General features: G+C 41.8%; 1 protein-coding gene across 2 annotated transcripts in view; it reads right to left on the bottom strand.

The window, feature by feature from the left end:
- The window catches only part of LOC311129830 (glycogen synthase kinase-3 beta-like), a 43,863-nt gene that overhangs the window by 8,732 nt on the left and 18,235 nt on the right, over nt 1-16,896 (bottom strand). For both annotated transcript variants that reach the window (XM_084162295.1, XM_084162296.1), the window contains exons 3-5: nt 11,112-11,195; nt 496-606; nt 273-403 (exon numbers count right to left, since the gene is read on the bottom strand). In XM_084162295.1, coding sequence (XP_084018421.1) covers nt 273-403; nt 496-606; nt 11,112-11,195 — 326 coding nt within the window. The remainder of the gene's footprint in view (nt 1-272; nt 404-495; nt 607-11,111; nt 11,196-16,896) is intronic.

The following is a 16,896-nucleotide window of genomic DNA, read 5'->3' as shown; positions in this document are numbered from 1 at the left end:
ACGGTCCTCGTCATCATTCATATCATCATCACCATGTTCACCGTCCTCGTCATCAGTCATATCATCATCAATATCATCACCATGTTCACCGTCCTCTTCATCATTCATATCATCATCACCATGTTCACCGTCCTCGTCATCATTCACATCATCATCAATATCATAGTCATTTTCATTTTCATTAACATCATTGTCATCATCATCATCATCATCATCATCATCAAAGCAAAGCAAATGAGAACTGCAGATTCTTTCACATAGTTTAAACTGACCTGCCGAAGTCACAGAGTTTGAGCACGGCCGTCTCGGGGTCCAGCAGCAGGTTCTGGGGTTTGATGTCCCGATGGCAGATCCCAAACGAGTGGATATAGGCCAGACTCCTGAACAACTGGTACATATATAACTACAACACAAACACAGGAGGACATGCATACATTAGAAATGGAGAGCAGAGGATGAGGACACACATGATGGAAACACAATGCACACACACACCTTGACATAGACCATGGGCAGGGTCTGTTTGGCTCGGCTGTAGTGTCTGGCCACTCTGTAGACTGTCTCAGGAACATAGTCCAGTACCAGGTTCAGATACACCTCATCCTTCTGTTACACAGAAAGAGAAAGAGAGAGAGAGGGGGGGGGGGGGGGGGGGTGTTAGGCAACACACACGCACAATGTAACTATTGTTTGACTATCAGTGACACATGACAGACACACAGACAGTCAGACATGAGATGAGATGAGGCCGTTCCTCATCTCTGAGCTCAGACTTGATCCATTATGCCCCTGAAGGTGCCCAAAGAAGGACGGAGCGAAGCGGCAGGTCTATGAGTGTTCCATCTGTTAGCAGAGATAGTCAGCAACTAACCCAAGGAGACAGATTGTAGCGTGAGAAGCTAGCTGGCTGTTCATGTGAGCTAGTGTTATCATGGAGTCTGAAGAGACTGGCAGTCTGACACAATTCTGTCCACTAGAATAGACCCGTCTGGACTGACCCTTTTCTCTTTCTCACGCATAGCATAGATACACACACACACAGTCACACACACACACACACACACACACACACACACACACACACACCGCCCAAGACATGGAATCCAGTCTGACAAGTTTTTTACAGGTTAAGGTGATGGTGCTCACACCTCTTCCACATTGCATGCGTGCCACGGACGTTCTCACCATAAAACCAGGACAGTGAATCATTCTAATATGTTTGGTTTTAATCTAATTTAATGAAAAACAAGCAATCTTTTTTTTTCAACAACAATAAATACATGTAAAATGTAATGATATCATAAAATCGGCAAAATAAAAAAAGACATGAGGCATTGCTGTTGAACCAGCCTTCGTTATAGTAGGCCTGGTGTAAGAGTAGCCTACAGGGGGCTTGGGTTTTAAAAATATGAAACGGAAAACAAACAATTGTTACAGGAAAATAACTTCTAAATACCAGGTTCACCAGTATTCACCAAGGTTCTCATCTCTCATTTCATGATGGGCATGGACAGATGTAACCTACATCATGGAGGAGGGTTTACGCACGTCCAAAGCATGGCTAATATAATGTAGGCCTACCTACAATACATAGATAAAAAGGGGAACATCAGCTCACTGTTTTGATCCTCTCAAACTTGATCTTTTAATACAGCTTTGGTGATTAAGAATTATTTCCAAGCGGTCTCACAAGCCAAACACTTCATCGGTGGTCTTGACTAGCCTACTTGATTAAATTGGGCAGGTCAAAAGAAAAACTGCCTTCATTGAGAGGAGGGGAGGCTATGCTTGGTTTTTTATAAAATAACGCAAAATGGGGAAAAAACATTAGTGTTTTATGAAGTCTACAGGCACCAAAAGCACATATTTTTCCATGCGCATATGGGCAGTGTGCGTCACGGCTGGACAGGCTGCATTTCCACTGTCAAAATTCATGCCATAACCAACTGTGTTACCGCTAAAATCTGCTTTTGGTTGGTCTTAAATATCCCTACCAGTGCTGCCTGAAATTAGCACTTTGGATCATGTTTTTATGGACACTGTTGGGTTCTATTTTTCTCATAATTTGATCTGTATGTGATGAATAGCTTGGAAGAAATGCATTAATGAGGAGCATAGGTTTGAACTGATATGGATTGTTTCACATAGCAGGCTGTGATTCATGTGGGGAACGTTAGGGGCTAGGATGAGATAAGACTTGTATTTCTCACAGATACGAACACTCTCTCTTTGTTGTCTGTGAAACCGTCCTTGAACATGGGTACATGGAGTACAGTGGAATGGTGTCTTTTGGGTGCTGACTCCACAGGTTATAATGATAGCAACTTATGCCTGGCAACACTGTGCAACAAATGGAGTGCCGAGGAGTTGGGACCAACCCCTGCGCCAACGGATTGGCTGAACCACACTCAGTCCTTTGCTCTGGTTGGCCAACAGAAGAGGTGGAGGCTTTCTGTCAGAGTATTTGAGAAAGAACCTGTAAACAATAGTAGTTCTCTGAGTGCCCTGCGTGGTATTTCAGTGGACCCGTATATACGAACCTTCATACTTATCATACATACATTTTGCATATAATAAATTAAGCTTGGATTGAAGATCTCTTGATTCTTATTCCAATACCAGATTTGAATTACGCAATTTCTAACAATTGGTGACCTCCGACTGTGATCTGGTAGCGGAACTTCACTTCGCTGGAATTCATCCAGCCTATTGGACAATCGCTGTCTTCGAACCGTGTGTTTCACAAATTGCCCGGGCTTCTAAAAAGGTAAGCAAAACACCTATTGTAATATAACTAAAGTTTTGCACATTGGCTTTATCCAAATTAATTTTGTGAAACACCTGTTTGATGTAAGTGAACCCTATTGTACTATAAATAATGATTACAGTATACTATTTCGATTTCATAATATACTATGCAAATGTTTGATAAATGTGAGGGTTAAAAGCCATGGTATATTGAGTATTGTTCCACAGAAGAGCGGTTCTGGGAAAATACTGAAATCCCCAGACTAGGTACCACCAGGGGTGGGCTGGGGATATAGGGAATTATTGGATAAAAGTGTGTACGCTATTTGTCATTATATTCCATAAAAAGCTATTGTCATTGTATCAGTCTAGGCTGAATATAATTGGGAACATAGACTAATGAATCTATTGTCATTGTATCAGTCTGGGCTGGATATAATTGGGAACATAGTCTGGATATAGTTAGGATCATAGGACAGCACTCGAGTGTGTACGCTATTTGTCACTATATTCTATAAAAATCTATTGTCATTGTATCGGTCTGGGATGGATATAATTGGGAACATAGTTTGAATATAGTTGGGATCATAGGACAGCACTCCTAAAAACTTAGAAGACAGTATAAATCGCCATTTGTCGTTGTACTTAGGTATTGGCCGGGACAACTGGGAACATGGGTAGATACTGCAAATTAGTAGAGTATAAACTTATTGTCTTTGCACCAATAGGGTGCAAATGGGAACATAAGTGAGATACTGCAAATTAGGAGAGAGTATAAACTTATTGTCTTTGCACCAATAGGGTACAAATGGGAACATAAGTGAGATACTGCAAATTAGGAGAGAGTATAAACTTATTGTCTTTGAACCAATAGGGTACAAATGGGAACATAAGTGAGATACTGCAAATTAGTAGAGAGTATAAACTTATTGTCTTTGCACCAATAGGGTGTAAATGAGAACATAAGAAATAGAGTAGGTTAAACGAAAGGGGTAAGGGCGTGGCAACGTACCTATTGTTGGTACTTTAAAAGTTAGACGGTGCGAGTGTTATCGTATGCATGAGAGTGTGAATGATAAACCTGTATACCTTGATAGAAAACTAATTGGGAATCAAAGACGTCTGTGCCTGTCCAAACGGTATAATTTGGGGATAACTGTTGGGTTTGTGGTTGCTTAAACCATATAACCCGTTAATAACAATTAGGTACATAAAGCTAAAGTGATGAATGACTAGTGTGACTGAACTGAAACGTTTGAGCTGATATGATTGAACTGTGGCGTTTGGTGTTAGACATAGCATAATACTGGTTTTAGGTGCTTGGGTTGAGGCTTTTTTGTTGATTATTTGATGTAGCGTTTGATGTTTGACCCTGCAAAATACTGGTTAAACAATTAAACTGAAATCATTCGGTTTATCGTTGAAATATAAATATGCACCAACTTTAACTAATTAGGTGGGAATGATTTGTTTTAAATAAATAGACTAAAGTACTTTAAATAACGGCAGAATATTTGGAACACTAAAACGAAAAACAGCTCTTCAAAAAGAGCCTGCTCCCACCGAAAGCTGAAGAGAGAGTTGCGAGGGGAGGGGCTGGAGAGAGCGAAAGTGTGGCTTTTGGAGCCAGAAAAGACTGGGAGTTGGCTGGGAACACCACGGGGTGATTATTTGAGAGGTGCAAGTGGGTTTCTGACGAGAGATGTTCTAAACTTGCTCACTCGAACGTAGACGTGCGTCATGGGTGAGAAAGTAGAGAATATTTACATTTGCATTTTTGGTAATTTGGCAGACGCGCTTGTCCAGAGCGATTTACAGGAGCGATTGGGGTTGAGTGCCTTGCTCGAGGGCACATCGGCAGATTTTTCGCCTGGTCGGCTCGGGGATTGGAACCGGCGACCTCTCGGTTGTTGGCGCGGCGCTATTGATCACTAAGCTGCCTGCCGCCCCATATGAGTTTAAGGTTGTGGTGTTGTTTGATCATGTGATAAGGTTTAATTGCTAATCGGACCATAACTAATGTGGTTATGGAAGTAATGTATAGGTAGGGGAGAGCCAATAGGGGGCTCCATTGAACTATTATGGTTTATTTGGCATTTCGGTGGCATGAGGCGAAGTCAACGGCTGGTGTGGGTGGTGACCGGATGCTACTGAGTATTTAGTTTGGTAATGTTGAATGGACTATTTGTAGCGTGTTTTGGGGTTAAATAGAAAAACTAACTTATTCAATAGGGAATGGGTGAAGGGAGAGAGAGTTTTTTGCTGAGGTGAAAGCTACTGCGATTTTCATTTGGTGACGTCACTTGCTCTATGAACTGGGAGTAGTTACTTTGAGAGCATCGCAGATGGTGTGGAGTGACTGGCGATGTCCCTGGTTCGAACACAGGTAGGGACAGTAGACAAAGCTTTCGCAGTGGGGCTATATACCTAGATTACTATGTGGATTGAGAAATGTGAAAGGTTGAATTAGATAGCTTAAATATAAGTATTCTAGAAAAGTCTATGAAAATATGTTATAAGGTTACCATGCGCTCTCCCCGAAGGAGCAAGGGGAGGGTGAGAGACAGTACAGTTCAGATGGTAGGAACATCATTAAATGTATGCTAATCAACGATAGCAAGTATTTGTTTTATTAATTAGGGCATAATCAGAGAGAACAGTTAAATAAATTGAATAGCGCCAGCCTGTGGTGGGTTATGGATTTGTTACATAAACTTATATTTTAAACTAAAGTGATGGAATAGGCTACAATTATAACATTATCAGAAAAAAGACACAATTTAATGTGAAATAGTTATTATAATTATTATCATTGATCCAGTAATGATATAAGGATAGTAGAGGAAGGCAGGGGATTTAATCTCATTTAGGGAAGTTATATTAGGAAGAAAATACCATTAAATGAGGGAACATTTGATGTAACCGTGATTGTATTGGCTAAAAACTCAAATATGACATTTACAGGGGGGACAGGAACAATAGAAGGGGAGACAGATTTTCCTAGGGGGTTGAACAAATAATTGATAATGGATCATTTGAGATGAGATCACATGTAGCAGAGTTAGGGTAATCAATTAAATAATCATTGTATACTCGAGGAATTTTGAGTGGTTTTATAGATTAGTTATGAGGAATTAGATTGATACAAACAATTTTTGATGGGTTAAGACTGGGGATAACCAGGAGAAAGAGATTAGCTCATCTCGTTGGAATGTTGCCAAGGGCTAGGGGATCAGTAGTGAAGTTAGGCAGTATTTAGGTCATAAAGGTGAGCTACCAAATTAAGGCCTGGCTATTTGTGGTTGTTTTTCAAATTAGGTTTTTCAAACAAAAAACAACACACCTAGTATGATGCTTATAAAGCCTTGTTGTTTCAATTTTGGGGGGTTTCAGCAGGTCAAGGGTGATAGGTCTTAGAGGAGCACACAGTGAATTTTATGGAGTTTTTTAGCTTTTGGCTGAGTTTGGGGTATATATGATTTCTTATGAGAATGAATGTCATGAGGACTTAATGAACACTTGGGATAACTAACATTTATGAAATATTTAGAATAATGGTAATGTTTAGTATACTATGGGATTAAACAGTTCGTTAAATGATTTCAATTGCCTCTGAACTCTGTTTTAACATTCTGGTGTTATTTTAATCATCCACACTAGTAAATTCTAAAGGCATGAGAGGAGGACTTTAAGATAGTTTATTTTACTAAGTTGAGGGTAATTTGTAATACTGTGCAAATTGTGAAGAAGATTATAATTTGGTAATAATATATTTAATTTGAACCATAAAATAACAGAAGAGAGAGTGGAGGAATGGCAATTGGATAATGAATTACCAATATTACCAAAGTGATTGTTTAGGTAGGTGGTAATATTGACACATGGCCAAATCATGTGTCAAAAAGGGGGATGGTTGGATTAAATATATACGAAGGAGAGGACAAAATACTTTAAAAAAAACAACATGTATGATAGTTTATTAACCACACCTGTATGTCAGAGGTTTTGTGCCCCACAGGTGAACTAAAGGAGAAGGTGACCCACTCTATCTAACCAGGAGACTGAAGCAGGCCTGGCGGGAAGGGCCCTACCAAGTACTGCCTTTGCCAGCAGAATAGCTGAGAGATCCATCTGGGTGCATGTCACTCACTGCAAAAAGGTAAACCCAGCTACACCTGACGAACAAACACAGAGTTAGGAGAAAGAACCGATCACCACTAGGGCTCGGGGGTTGGCTCCTTAACGAAGATTCCCTTACCCTGTCTGATCATCCCTGTGTGAGTTCGATAGAAGGTGAAGCAATGGGTTGGCCTCTGGCGTCTGACATGTTCTCAGGGCGAGGGTGGGGATTCACAGGTCTCCCGACGGTAGGTAGCTGTCTGATTGTGGGGGCCATATTCCTAACACACACGGACCCTCCTGTTTCAGCCAGAAGTGGTAGTTAACCTAACACAAGTTGAAAAGGCATAGGAGACAGCTAGACGTAGGGAAAGGGGAAATACTAGGGACTTTAGGGAAGGACATCACCAATCTCCATACACAGTTTAGAGACAGGTGTAGTATTGTGAAAGTAGGGAATTATCAGAAATGGCAGTGCGACCCATATAAGGGTAGGTACTGTCTGAAAGTCGGAATTATGCTAAAACAGATTACAGACCTGACAAGTAAGATATCTTCTTCAACTGGGGCACCCTATAGAGTAAACCTCTCTGAGGGAGGTAGTCAGACAGTGCAAACTATAGACCTGAAGGAAGTAGTACAGATGGAGACGGAGTAAATAGATTTTTACCTGTGGTTGGAATGGGTTCAGTATACGGTCTAAAGAGGACTGTTATGCCTGTAGGACAGCCAAACCAAGGTTAACAACTACTCCGTTCCCCTTGACAGGCTTTGACTCTCTGTCAGGTTTATCCTCCATGCAAGCCACCTGGGAATGTGGTGAAAGAGTCTTATGGTAACTTGCACTATCTGTTTCCCCCGATAACAAAGTCACCCCGACCTGGGTTGCCTCAGTTTGAAGTCACAGGGGATTCTTATTGTTTTTCTAGGACTAATAAGATAGGATACAGGGTAGGGCATCTTAGCTCCTGCTCCCACACAGAGAATGTCACAACTAAAAGAGACCATGACTAATCTCTCCTCTTTGTTGCAGCCAGAGGATTTTAGGAGCCAAAACCAGGCCTGTGCTGACATCTGATGGTTGTGTGGTGATAACTGATTGTGAACTCACCTACATACGCAAACAATCAAACGTGTCAGAGACTGGTGAGTTGTCACGTAGAAAGTAGGACCTCCTCCCGGGATCCTTTGATGAAAGGATATATATATTGATGGGATAGGAGTACCTCGAGGGGTTCCAGAACAATTCAAAGCTAGGAATCAGATCGCAGCTGGGTTTGAATCAAGTATTTTCTGGTGGTCAACAATTAATAAAAATGTAGATTGGATAAATTATATTTACTATAACCAGAAAAAGATTTATAAACCACACTCGTGATGCAATAAAGGGATTAGCTGAGCAGACAGCGGCAACTAGCTTAATGACATGGCAGAATAGAATAGCTTTAGATATGCTTTTGGCTGAGCGGGACGGGGTTTGTGTTCTGTTTGGATATATGTGCTGTACTTTCATCTCCAACAACACAGCACCGGACGGGTCCGTGACCAAAGCGCTTCAGTGACCATCACCACGCTGGCGAACGAACTGGCTGAGAACTCTGGTATTGATAGCTCCATAAACGGTTGGTTTGATAACATATTTGGTAAATGGAAAACTATTGTTGTAACTATTCTGGGTGAAGTTATAGCTTCTATGGGTATACTTGTTCTTTGTGGATGTTGTCTTATTTCCTGTGTCTGAGGGTTGGTGAGAAAAGGAGATGGAGAAGGTGGTTTCCAAACAGATGGTGAGATACGGCCCAATCCCGGACTCCGACCTAAGGAATGAAGGATATGACCTACCAGGCTTGGTAGAGTGACACCCTAGAGGGTGTCTAAAGGGGGCCAAAATTTACTTCCCTGTTGGTGTTTTATGTTTTAATAATCGTATGTTTTGTGTTCTATTAATCCTGTGTTTTATGCTTTATTAATCAAGTTAACCATTGTGAATGTTTGTCTTTCCTTATGTGAAGGTTTGAAGTGCCTGCGTGACTTGTAGCCAACCGTTTGCAAGTTGGGTGTAGATGGAAGGACTGAAGGCCTTTTATTATCAAATTGTCTATTAATAAAAGTTTTTTTTTTTTTTTGTATTGTATTTTAATGAGTGACACCCTAGAGGGCGTCAAAAGGGGGATTGTTGGGTTCTATTTTTCTCATAATTTGATCTGTATGTGATGAATAGCTTGGAAGGAATGCATTAATGAGGAGCATAGGTTTGAACTGATATGGATTGTTTCACATAGCAGGCTGTGATTCATGTGGGGAACGTTAGGGGCTAGGATGAGATAAGACTTGTATTTCTCACAGATACGAACACTCTCTCTTTGTTGTCTGTGAAACCGTCCTTGAACATGGGTACATGGAGTACAGTGGAATGGTGTCTTTTGGGTGCTGACTCCACAGGTTATAATGATAGCAACTTATGCCTGGCAACAGTGTGCAACAAATGGAGTGCCGAGGAGTTGGGACCAACCCCTGCGCCAACGGATTGGCTGAACCACACTCAGTCCTTTGCTCTGGTTGGCCAACAGAAGAGGTGGAGGCTTTCTGTCAGAGTATTTGAGAAAGAACCTGTAAACAATAGTAGTTCTCTGAGTGCCCTGCGTGGTATTTCAGTGGACCCGTATATACGAACCTTCATACTTATCATACATACATTTTGCATATAATAAATTAAGCTTGGATTGAAGATCTCTTGATTCTTATTCCAATACCAGATATGAATTACGCAATTTCTAACAACACACCTCCCATCTGAGCACAAGCTTGCTGATATTAGACAGGTAAATTGCCGAACCTGGCGTTATGGCTGGAAAATGCCATTGCGCCAGTTTTTACATGTGTGTTTGAGCCCTTGAACTCTGTTTGAGGTGTGTTGTGTACGTGAGTTAAGAGTGAACCAGAGCAGTGTTCAATCAGTCTAGACTCCAGACCTTGCATAACTCCACATAACCCTAACACTACTGCTAACAGTGCTACTGCTAACAGCTAATGCTACTGCTGCTACTAACACTACTGCTACTAATACTCCTATTACAGCTAGCACTACTGCTGCTATTAATACTACTGCTGATACTAACACTACTGCTGCTACTAACACTACTTCAGCTACTAATACTACTGCTACAGCTAGCACTACTGCTGCTATTAATATTACTGCTGCTACTAACACTACTGCTGCTATTAATACTATTGCTACAGCTAGCGCTACTGCTGCTACTAATACTACTGCTAACAGCTAACGCTACTGCTACTACTAATACTACTGCCGCTACTAATACTACTGCTAACAGCTAACGCTACTGCTGCTACTAACACTATTGCTACTGCTAACACTATTGCTACTGCTAGCGCTACTGCTAACACTGTTGCTCCTGCTAACACTACTGCTAAAAGCTCTAACACTACTGTTAACAGCTAACACAGATACTACTAACAGCTAACACTACTGTTAGTCTGCTACTGTTGGCTCTACACAACACTAGACATGAACCATCTGACCAGGACCCATCTTTCGACCTGACCTGACTTGTCTGCAGAGCTGTAATCCCCATACTAATCACCCTATGCCAGCTATCCACAATTAGAACGGAGAGAAATAAGGGGGTAGGAGGAAATGAGAGGAGGAGGTGGAGAGGAGAGAAAGAGGAGAAGAGTGAGGCTCACGAGAGGCCCTCTAGCACCTGGTGTTACCTAAAATTAGCAGGTGGCCTTTAGTCAGGCAACCCCCCTGCTCCGTGCACTCTCCCTAATCCTCACGCTTGGGCACCCCAACCCCAGTCCAGACTAGGTTTCCTAGGTGGGAGGATCCATTACTGCATTATCATGGACCTGATGCTGTGCTTGCTGCATACGTGCACTCTGACAGATTGGACACATGAGTGTGGTCAATATTTGTCAGTGCTCTCCCTATCAGCATGTGAATGACAGCTTCTACGAACTCAACCATTCATGGGTTATGCATACTCAGAGAGGGAATACTCAGACGGAACAGGACATTCAGACAGGCAGCCATACGGACGGACAGACAGTGATAAGGACAGACAGACATACAGACAGAGAGAATCAGACATACAGACAGACAGAGACACACAGACAGACAGAGACACACAGACAGACAGAGACACACAGACATACAGAGACACACAGACAGACAGAGACACACAGACAGACAGAGACACAGACAGACAGAGACACAGACAGACCTTGTCTCCGCTGGAGTAGAAGAAGTAGCGCAGGCGAACGATGTTGCAGTGGTCCAGCTTCCTCATGATCTGCAGTTCGCGGTTCTGACAGGGAGAGAGAGAGACAGACAGACGTCAGTCAATGCTACTTACTGTTTCAACAGGATACAGCATGAGAGAACTACAACACAGAGGTCTACAGCAGAGATTTAACTCCTATCAATATATGATAATTATTGGCCCTCAGTCTGGAGAACTCCAAGTCAAACAGGCCAAGAGAAAGAGTAGCCATAGAGGAAGAGTAGCCACAGGCAAGACATCTACTCATGTTGCAACAATGGAGGACAGAATCTCCCCTTGTTCTTATGGAAACCATGGACTGACAAACATTTCAGGCATTGTGTACTGACATCAATGTCTCTCCACTAAAAAGACAGGAGCTTACTGAGAATCTATCTCCCCTGCATGTGCAAGTGTATCTCTATATTTTGAAAGGCTGCAGCATATGATTGAGGCAATCAAATTTCTAGCAGTGTGTGTTTACTTACCTTACTCCAGTTGGCAGGAACTCAAGCGTTGTGTAGAAACTAGAATATGCACCACAAGCTCCATGTATAACAGTTGTAAAATGGTTAGAACTTATGTGTTCCATGCAGGACAGTTGTATAATGGTTAGAGAACAGAGAGAAGCAGAGCACCTCCTGAGATGAAGAGTAGTGTGAGAGAAACAGAGGGTAATGGGAGAGTCCAGACCAGACAGAGAGCACTCTGGGATATGGAGTTTATAATAGCCTGAAGCCCCACCCAGGCCAAGCAATCTATTAGACACGAGTCTAAACTGAATCCAGCTTAGTCATTGAATCTCCATGGACACACACTTCACAGCTCTGATCCACACTGGAATGCAGAGAGAGAGAGAGGGAGAAAGCGGAAATCCAGGAGTGTTCAACAGAACTACAGAAATGTCCCTGGGATACGCAGCCATTTGAAGGTGACTGGGAGTGGAGGTTGGGAATGACTTGGATGTAACCCTGTAACTAAGGAAGAACAGGACCACTGAGCTGGCAGTACACTGACAGCGACAAAACCATCTTATACCCTCACAAACTACATGCATAGGGTACTGTATGCATGGACACATATGAGCAATGTTAGCCTACTACTTTAATCTCATCTACCATTGAGCCCCCCCTTCAACTAGCCAGTGACATCATCACCATCCTCCAATTTGGTTTCCTGTTTCTCACAGACAGATACAGACAGACAAGCAAGCATTGCAAGCAGGTAACGCCCTCTTTCCCAGCGCCAGGGAGAGGAGAGGACGGTAGTGCTATATGGAGCTGAGCAGAGCAGCAGACGGCACTGCAGTCATTACTGCTGACCTGTCATATGCTGCACTGGGACAGAGACAGGGTGAGGATGGAGACAGAAACCAGTAAACCACAGTCACATCATGACACACAACCACCATGGAAGTTGTCATACAGACAGTGACACTAACAGGATGCTAAAGCAGAGTACACACACATATCAGAACATCCTACAAACACACACACACACACACACACACACACACACACACAAACAAAGGGATGAGTAATCGAGTACTCGAACGGACATTAAAACTCTATCTTTAACCAGAGATAAAAACATTTTCAAATACTGTAAAACTATTTGGTGGAATGTGCTTTGTGCCTGCCCGAACGGGCAACTGAAATGTTGTCCGAAAAAAAAAATAGAAGTGTTGTCTTGAAGACAAAGTTAATTTGCTTTGACTCTAGTGTTCCATTTGTACATGTGCATTTGCAGGGCACAACAAAAAAGAAACCAAGCAACACACAGTTCTTCTACCTAAATTCCCTTTCCCCTCCATGTCTTACTCATTTGTGTTCCGACCACTCCCTCTATACACGCGTGCTGCTGAGTGTGCACGCAACCTCCCATACGGCTACAGAAATAAATGCCTATAAAAAAACGGATCTAACTGATGTGATACTACACAAGCTACATTCCTTGCCAAATAAAAACAGTTATCACAAATTCAAAATGGACTGGTTGATTGAAGTAGGAAAATATGTGTTCCATCAACGAGCTGCAGTTTTGTAATAATTGTATCCTGTCTATTTTCCGCTTAAAGGGATACTTCGGGATTTTGGCAATACTTCGGGATTTACTTCCCCAGTCAGATGAACTCGTGGATACCATTTTTATGTCTCAGAGTGCAGTTTGAAGGAAGTTGCTAACTAGCGCTAACGCAATTGCTAACTAGCATTGGCACAATGACTGGAAGTCTCTGGGTATCTGCTAGCTAGTTAGCATTGGCTCGCGAAACTACCTCTATCTTCCCTCATACTGGATGCAGTGACATAAAAATGTATCCATGAGTTCACCTGACTCTGGGGAAGTAGATAAAGGGCCTCATTGTCAAAATCCCAAAGTATCCCTTTAAGCTACTTTGCCAACTGCTAGTGCCATTTAGAATTGGTTAGCCTAGGCCAGGGGTCTCCAACGGGTCGATCGCGAGCTACCAGTAGCGCAGTAGCTCACAGCCCACCTATGAGTAGCTCGCCAAACAATTCTGAAAGTACATGCAATTTTCACGTGTTCCACCGCAAACTGTCATAGAAAAATCTCACAGTATCAGACACTGCAAGCTCCCAGCTACTATCTAATCTAAGCAACATTGACATTATCCCACCCCTGGTTAGCCACTATTGGCTTAAAAAGCCAAACCTAACAATATCTGCCAATTAATTTCCAGCAATATTGCCCCTGTCTGTCTGTGTGGTGTGTGCATGTTTGTCCATCGCTCCGTGTGTAGCCAGTTGATGTTATAAGCGTCTTGTGGGTTGACAGAAATACTTTCTCCAAACCCTTCTCAATTAAACGTTAACTGCAAATTAGGCTTACCTGGCAGAAGTATATCTTGTATCTATTATTTGCTAACTTTGCCATGAAATGAGCAGCAGCAGTACAGAACCATTGCTAGACCAGCACATTAGATGGCATATTCCTCACTTGCTAAAGGCACAATTAAAAGGGCCAGATGTGCAATTAAAGGGGAATTACACAAAAAAATATCCATCTTAGTTTTCTTCCAGAACAAAGAACATCCAATTCCGTTGTTTCTCTATGAACAATAGTAATTTTGAGAGTGAAAAAAATATATAATCTAAAACCAGGAAAAAAATTTAATGGAGAAAACATAATTTGGGAAAATATAAAAATGGATTTGGTTAAAAAAAAATCAGATTTTATAGGGCCCCCATTAGAGTTGTTTATTAACCATTCTTTTACAAGTTATATTGACAGGAAACATAGTGCACTACTTTTTCTTGTACACTAAGGACCCGGGGAAGAGTTGCAGGGGAGAACGTGCCTATTTGAAAGCTAGAAAAAAAAGGTGTAGCTTGCGACATGTTTAATTTTTTTAAAGTTGCTCTCATGCTAGAAAAGGTTGGCGATCCCTGGCCTAGGCTATAACCCCCCTAAACATAGAAAGGTTCCAACTGAACATATGCTAAAACATTAGTTTGATAAAGACAAAAAGCGTATTTTCATCAGAATCATTAAGCCTAGGCCTACTCACCAAACAGATGTCGTGGCCATAATTCATCAACATACAGTTTTCAATGTGGAATTGTTAATCTGTTGAAAATTCCAATGAACAGGCAGAATAAACTAAATTGAACAACTATATGTAAAAAAGAAAACATATTTTGGTTTGTAACCCTGAATAAATTGTCTTTCAACTCGCCAAATTGAGCCCTGTTTCAAATTATCACTCTTTGAGAAAAACTGTTCCAGAAGCTAGATGCGCATCACTTCGCACTGGCAACATTTTTCATATGGAAAAATATTTTGTTCCATTTTATTCTGTTATATTACATCATGTTTTTTACATATAAAAATATAAAATAGGTGTGTCTTGACAGTGATAAGAGTTTGGATAATTAGAGCATCTTGTCTGCTAAATTAACAAAACAAGGCTATGCCATTGCACAGCCATAGGCTTCTACAAACAAGCACCACTGCTGAGATTACTGCCTTTTTAAAGATTGTGTTCCACGATGTAATATAACCAGTTGATATTACGGTTTCAAAAAATTAATCTTAAATGGCACTTGTTTTTTTATTGACAGAATACACTGACTGTACAAAAAATTAAGAAGCTCTTTCCAAGACATAGACTGACCAGGTGAATACAGGTGAAAGCTATGATCCCTTATTGATGTCACTTGTTAAATCCACTTTAAAATCAGTGTAGATGAAGGGGAGGAGTAAGGTTAAAGAAGGATTTTTAAGCCTTGAGACAATTGAGACGTTTGTGTATGTGTGCAATTCAGAGGGTGAATGGGCAAGACAAAATATGTAAGTGCCTTTGAACAGGGTATGGTGGAAGGTGCCAAGCGCACCAGTTTGTTTCAAGAACTGCAACGCTGCTGGGTTTTTCATGCTCAACAGTTTCCGTGTGTATCAAGAATGGTCCACCACCCAAAGGACATCCAGCCAACTTGAAAAAACTGAGGGAAGCATAGGAGTCAACATTGGCCAGCATCCCTGTGGAATGCTTGACACCTTGTAGAGTCCATGCCCTGACGAATTGAGGCTGTTCTGAGAGCAAAAAGGTGTACGGGGGCGGTTGCAACTTGATATTAGAAAGGTGTTCTTAACGTTTTGTACACTCAGTGAATATACAGCGGCTTGCGAAAGTATTCACCCCCCTTGGCATTTTTCCTATTTTGTTGCCTTACAACCTGGAATTAAAATGGATTTTGGGAGGTTTGTATCATTTGATTTACACAACATGCCTACCACTTTGAAGATGCAAAATATTTTTTGGGGTGAAACAAACAAGAAATAAGACAAATAAACAGAAAACTTGAGCATGCAGAACTATTCACCCCCCCCAAAGTCAATACTTCGTAGAGACACCTTTTGCAGCTATTACAGCTGCAAGTCTCTTGGGGTATGTCTCTATAAGCTTGGCACATCTAGCCTCTGGGATTTTTGCCCATTCTTCAAGGCAAAACTGCTCCAGCTCCTTCAAGTTGGATGGGTTCCGCTGGTGTACAGCAATCTTTAAGTCATACCACAGATTCTCAATTGGATTGAGGTCTGGGCTTTGACTAGGCCATTCCAATACATTTAAATGTTTCCCCTTAAACAACTCAAGTGTTTCTTTAGCAGTATGCTTAGGGTCATTGTCCTGCGGGAAGGTGAACCTCCGTCCCAGTCTCAAATCTCTGGAAGACTGAAACAGGTTTCCCTCAAGAATTTCCCTGTATTTAGCGGCATCCATCATTCCTTCAATTCTGACCAGTTTCCCAGTACCTGCCAATGAAAAACATCACCACAGCATGATGCTGCCACCACCATGCTTCACTGTGGGGATGGTGTTCTCGGGGTGATGAGAGGTGTTGGGTTTGCGCCAGACATAGCGTTTTCCTTGATGGCCAAAACGCTCAATTTTAGTCTCATCTGACCAGAGTATCTTCTTCCATATGTTTGGGGAGTCTCCTACATGCCTTTTGACGAACACCAAACGTGTTTGCTTATTTTTTTCTTTAAGCAATGGCTTTTTTCTGGCCACTCTTCCGTAATGCCCAGCTCTGTGGAGTGTACGGCTTAAAGTGGTCCTATGGACAGATACTCCAATCTCCGCTGTGGAGCTTTGCAGCTCCTTCAGGGTTATCTTTGGTCTCTTTGTTGCCTCTCTGATTAATGCCCTCCTTGCCTGGTCCGTGAGTTTTCGTGGGCGGCCCTCTCTTTGCAGGTTTGTTGTGGTGCCATATTCTTTCAATTT

Source organism: Coregonus lavaretus (assembly GCF_964263955.1).
Source record: "Coregonus lavaretus genome assembly, chromosome: 5".
NCBI classification, from domain to species: Eukaryota; Metazoa; Chordata; class Actinopteri; order Salmoniformes; family Salmonidae; genus Coregonus; species Coregonus lavaretus.
Note: the sequence above shows the minus strand (reverse complement) of the source record. Positions and strands in the feature narration are given on the sequence as shown.